Source organism: Sinocyclocheilus rhinocerous, unplaced genomic scaffold (assembly GCF_001515625.1).
Source record: "Sinocyclocheilus rhinocerous isolate Xijiao unplaced genomic scaffold, SAMN03320098_v1.1 scaffold605, whole genome shotgun sequence".
In the NCBI taxonomy this organism is placed as follows: domain Eukaryota; kingdom Metazoa; phylum Chordata; class Actinopteri; order Cypriniformes; family Cyprinidae; genus Sinocyclocheilus; species Sinocyclocheilus rhinocerous.
In genome coordinates, this window is record NW_015661612.1 from 472,586 (window position 1) to 478,585 (window position 6,000).

A 6,000-nucleotide genomic window follows, 5' to 3' on the forward strand; every position below is an offset into this window, starting at 1 on the left:
GACCTACTCTTAAAGGTTAGTCCCACTGATTTCCACTGCCAGAGTGATGACAAAGAGATGATAGCACAACAATGGTGGCTGTGAAACAAAATTGAGCTTTTCCTGTCACATTCTTGCCACATCACGGTTACAAGCAAAATGGCATAAAGCATATGTCTTTTGTTAACCCGGCGGCAAAGCCAGAGAAAAATTAGAGCAACACTATGGTAACATCATGACAATAGCAATAGCAAAGAACAAACATGGACTAGATAACATTGTGGGAAAACCAAGGGAATAATATAATAATGAAATTTCATTTCTGGAGATGTTAAGGAAGTGACCACAATCAGTATTTCTGTGTCCAAATCATTTTATATATTAGTAAACCGAACATTCCGCAGTATTGTCTATTCTAAATCTATGACAGAGGTGCAAAATTTTGAAGTAGAAAAACCGAAACAGCATTTTCATGTAAAACATACTCCATTAATCTTATCATTTTTTGCAGTGTATGCTAGACCATTGATCACATGGAATTCAGTCTGTGGGATTTTCCATTTTATGTGTTTTCATCTCTTTTACTCTTGAGATTGTAAGAAACTAAAACACTCTTCATTTGGTTTAAATCTGGGATTCCTTCTCTTCGGAGGGCTCACGTGTACAGAGTTTGGCTTCAGATGGGCTCAGTGGATTCATAAAGAAGAGAAATAAAAGTTTTGATTTAACAAATTCACAGCTGACAAACTGCCACTGTCTTTCAGGAACTTGGGGTATCGGAGGTCTCTGGCATCCAAACACATGTCCAAACTTAACATGGTTTAAACTTTCTCAAGGGAGTAGCAACATAGATGTTTTCCATAAGCCTGCAAGTCTGAAATCTGTCATTTGCCATTAATGTACAGAAACAACTATATTTTTTGAGAACTTGAAGTAGTTTGAAGTGGAACTTGCATTACAAAATTGAGCTTTTCCTGCCACATCACTGTTACATCGCAAAATGACATGAAGCATATGTCTTTTGTTAACCCGGCGGCAAAGCCAGAGAAAAATTAGAGCAACACTATGGTAACATCATGACAATAGCAATAGCAAAGAACAAACATGGACTAGATAACATTGTGGGAATAATATAATAATGAAATTTCATTTCTGGAGATGTTAAGGAAGTGACCACAATCAGTATTTCTGTGTCCAAATAATTTTATATATTAGTAAACCGAACATTCCGCAGTATCGTCTATTCTAAATCTATGACAGAGGTGCAAAATTTTGAAGTAGAAAAACCGAAATAGCACTTTCATGTAAAACATACTCCATTAATCTTATCATTTTTTGCAGTGTATGCTAGACCATTGATCACATGGAATTCAGTCTGTGGGATTTTCCATTTTATGTGTTTTCATCTCTTTTACTCTTGAGATTGTAAGAAACTAAAACACTCTTCATTTGGTTTAAATCTGGGATTCCTTCTCTTCGGAGGGCTCACGTGTACAGAGTTTGGCTTCAGATGGGCTCAGTGGATTCATAAAGAAGAGAAATAAAAGTTTTGATTTAACAAATTCACAGCTGACAACTTTGTCGTCACAGGAATAAATTACATTGTAAAATATATAAAAATATAAAACATTTATTTTAAATTGTAAAAATATTTCACTATATGATTGTTTTTTACTGTATTTTCTGAACAAATAAATGCACTATTGGTATGCACAAGAGACTTCTTTCAAAAAAATTAAACAATCTTACTGACCCCGAACATTTGAACGGTATAGATCTCCATAGTTTGTGAATAGTTTAATATTTGATCTTGTAATTAATTCATTTTTGTGTGCAACTTGAGTGTCAACATTTTTTAGGGGCCACTGTATGTATACAATGCTGAGGGATTCCTGTTTTGTTATACTTAAAGGAAATTGCCCTAGAAGTAAAAAGTTTGACATCATGTCGTTCCAAACCTGTATGACTTCTGGAGAAAATAAAAGAAGACTGAGGTCCAAACAACACTGGACCTCACTGACTTTCAATATATGGACAAAAAACAGAGACATTTTTCAAATGTGTTCTGCACAAGCAAAGAAATGCATACAGGTTTGGAACAACATAAATGATGACACACTTTTTGGTTAAGTTTAAAAGCATGCATATGTGTTTTAATGTGCATACTGCACTTTATATATTCATGCACCATTGTACAACAGTGAAGAGAACAGAGAGTCATAGAGAAACATGCAGGTCTCTATCTACACACACAGGCAAGCACACACCTCCTGGAGTCTCTGCCCTGTAGACAGGTTTACTCATCCCATCCTTATTCTCTGCACTCATCTTGAGAAAATGCAGTTCTCCAGGCTCTAAAACAACACAACATGCACATGAGAGCCTGAAATAGTGCTCAAGTACTCAGTGTGTGTCTCTAGCTTTTCATTTAATGAATGAATGATTTTCACTCTTACCTACGTCCTCTAGTAACTCTGACCGTCTGTCCTTGTCGACAGTGACGAAGCGCAGTGACTTCATGGACTTCCCGTAGCCGATGCTGTAGCTATCAACAGGCCGTCTGTCCAGCTCGCTGGGTGGATCCCACGTGACCTTTAACCCCTTATCCACCGAGGTGAGCTTCACATTGCGTGGTGGCAGTGGCTTAGAACCTGGGAGAGAGTACAGTAGTCTGTCAGTCACATTGCAGTTAGTCTGGTGAGTTCGTTTTTGCAAGATTGCAGTTGCTAAGTTCAGCAAATCAAGAATTAACTATCTTATAAGCTACTCTTAGACTAAGTATGGGATATTGAGGGTCACTGTCACAAAATATATCCCAAATCAAGACCACAAAATGAAGCAAAGAGGTCTTGTATAACCTTGAAGAGTTTTATTTTGCAATAATGCCCGACAGACTACACAATATTCCACGTATTAGAGAGCAATGCAAGAAATTGTCCTGGAACAGTTATAAAGTTTCAATATGCTCAACATTTGACCAATGAATGCATGCGATTATGTGACTGAACAATCAGAATTATGTATTGCAGAGGGCCATATATCAAGGGAAAATTAAACTAAATTGTAAACTTAGCATGAATATTCGCTTAGTGGGAGTCATAGTGTTTAATGTAGAGCTATTGTATAAGTTAACTTACTTACAGCTTGAACAAGAGCAATAAGGTCTACAGCCTTCAGTTAATCAAACTGTAAACTGTCTGAAGTTCTTTAGTGTGCTCAGGCTGTTTTTATAACCCTACTGAGAGTTGGAGTGAGAAAATCTCTCATCACTGTGCCTGTTTACTGTACAACAGTATGACTCTGGCATAAAGCCCAGTGAGAGAGATCAATCTCTATCATTTATTTAATCGTACACGTGGACATATGCCTCTTGGTCACTGCTTTATAATGTAATATTGGCAATGGAACATCCCTCCACATAATCTGGAACCACATCACACACGTCATTGCAATTACCACAACTAACGCACACACACAGGCCACAGAAACATCAAACCTCAGTCTGTGACTTAGCCCATATTAAAATTTATGATGTAGGGTGGGTTCACATTTTGATTAAATCAAGACTTGTAAAACACAAGAATTATATACTGAATTTTATACTGGAGGAAACTAACTGAGGCTCGTATTAGGGAGTGGACATCACCTAGATCAGTGGTTCTCAAAGTTGGGTAATTCTGCAGTCAGTAGTAAAAAATAATTAACTGTGATTACTTTTATGATTCCAGAAGTTGTAAGAACTGTTCCTCAGTTAATCAGTTAAGGACATTCTCAGCAATAAGTATGTTTTCCATTCTTTTCTCAAACATTCTTTTTTTTTATTATTACAACAAATAATTTCTTGTTTTTAATTTGCAGTAATAGCTGGAAATGTTATAATCTAACTTCATGACAGCTGTAAAAAAAATAAACTTTGTAATTTTTAACCCATTCTAACTGATGTTTCCAAGACTGTCACAATTTGCTATCGCAATTCTGACATGTCGATGTAAGCCAGTTAGATTGATGACATATTTCCATCAGCAGAATTCGCAAATCAGTGTTTAATAAATCCCAGAAAATCAAATATTTAAAATAGCAAGGCATAAATTCACATGCACATACTTAAAACAAATGTAAGATTGTTGGAACGTAAGAACTGTCCCAATAGCTGTCCTGAAACTCTTTCACACTGGCCCTGGGCCATTGTTCATTCCTTTATTAGGAAGGGGAAAGTAAATGCCCTGTGGTCCTGTTGTCACTTATTTTGGAAAGACCTGTAGGGCAAGCACCTGCTGCTCTGACATCATTTTCTCAATGAAAGGCATAAACAAATTCTCACAAACATACTTTTTGCTTATTATTTTCATTCAGGTGCCTGGAGGACATTCAAACAAATGCAAGAAGCATTTAGAGTGCATTATTGTTTGAGTCAACAATAGCTTAGTGCTTATAGATAGACTTTTTTTTAGCCTGAGCTACAAAATTTCCAGGTGTTTCGTAGGAGGAAATCTGATGAAAGACAACGCTCTAACACCTGAGTGACAGGTTGAGCGTGGGCATTGTGCCAACTACATGCTGGCATCTTGTACCATAGCACACTGCACTTATCGACAGATTGAGTTTCTAAACCCTCCAGCCTTGCCTACGTCAATCAAAGACTTTCCGCAAATTCCTTGGTTAAAATCTGAGCAAGATTAAATTCCAGTAGCTGGTCAGGGCATGATTCTTCTCTTCCTCTCACTCTCTGGCAGAGCTCTTACCTGACAACATAAGCTCATTCTTACCGGAATATCAGCAGACTTGATGTTAAAGTCCAGGGTTGTGGAACAAAACTCTGAGACTCATTCCTTCCAATATATCTTTTATCTGTTAAGCAGATGTCTGGAATGGTTTTGAAGCTGCAGTTGGGCACCATTCGAAGATCTAGAAGGTTTTTTTTTTTTGGTTTTACTGTCTACATCAAATCTGAGGAGCTGGTGGCTTCAAGGTTTAGTTGTGTTGGATGTATTTTGTTTTGTTGAAGATGGAGAGAAGAGGAAAGAGAAGAATACTGGATAATATGCAGCTGCTGATGGCAGTCCCAGGCTGCACTGGGTGACCTCATATAAAGAACATTTCCAAAACATTGAGAAAGAGCAAGTGAGAAAGAAAAAGGCCCGTTGTAACGTGGCAGCTAAAACAGCTCAGTAGGACTTAGCTACCAATTTTCTTATCCAAGATTCCTCTGCTCCATGCACTGCATTCTCCTCAGAATTAGGAGGGACAGGCAGAGTGAAAGAAAGATGTGAGGAGAGAGAAAACGTGGCTAAAATTTATTTGAAGAGCTGAAAGTGAAAGAATGTCTAATACATCTGTGCTTTTACACTCCCTGATGACCTTTTAAAGAGAGAGAGGAGGAAAAGAGAAGAATACTAGATAAAATGCAGCTGCTGATGGCAGTCCCAGGCTACACTGGGGTGACCTCATTTAAAGAACATTTCCAAAACACTGAGAAAGAGCAAGTGAGAAAGAAAAAGGCCCGTAACGTGGCAGCTAAAACAGCTCAGTAGGACTTAGCTACCAATTTTCTTATCCAAGATTCCTCTGCTCCATGCACTGCATTCTCCTCAGAATTAGGAGGGACAGGCAGAGTGAAAGAAAGATGTGGAGAGAGAGAGAAAACGTGGCTAAAATTGATTTGAAGAGCTGAAAGCGAAAGAATGTCAAAAACATCTGTGACCTTTTAAAGAGGTTAACTGAACTTCCTGTCCTGGCTCTAGTTTGATAAATCACTTACTAAGAGCTGCACTTGCAGCCCATCCATCTATCTATCTATCTATCTATCTATCTATCTGTCTGTCTGTCTGTCTATCTATCTTCTGTATTGTTAGAAGCGCTATATAAAGGTGACTTGACTATAGGGAATCCAATCGGGAATCCAAATTTGGTCAACTGATTTTGAATACATATTTTGTTGCAACACTGCCAGGCTACAGAAATGATTACACACACACACACACACACACACACACACACACACACACACACACACACATAACA

The 6,000-nt window shown here is 37.8% G+C and overlaps 1 protein-coding gene across 1 annotated transcript in view; it reads right to left on the bottom strand.

Annotated features, from left to right (window-relative positions):
• Positions 1–6,000, bottom strand: part of LOC107726397 (fibronectin type III domain-containing protein 1-like) — a 32,017-nt gene that overhangs the window by 23,386 nt on the left and 2,631 nt on the right. The window contains exons 2-3 of the mRNA XM_016535957.1: positions 2,436–2,630; positions 2,247–2,333 (exon numbers count right to left, since the gene is read on the bottom strand). Coding sequence (XP_016391443.1) covers positions 2,247–2,333; positions 2,436–2,630 — 282 coding nt within the window. The remainder of the gene's footprint in view (positions 1–2,246; positions 2,334–2,435; positions 2,631–6,000) is intronic.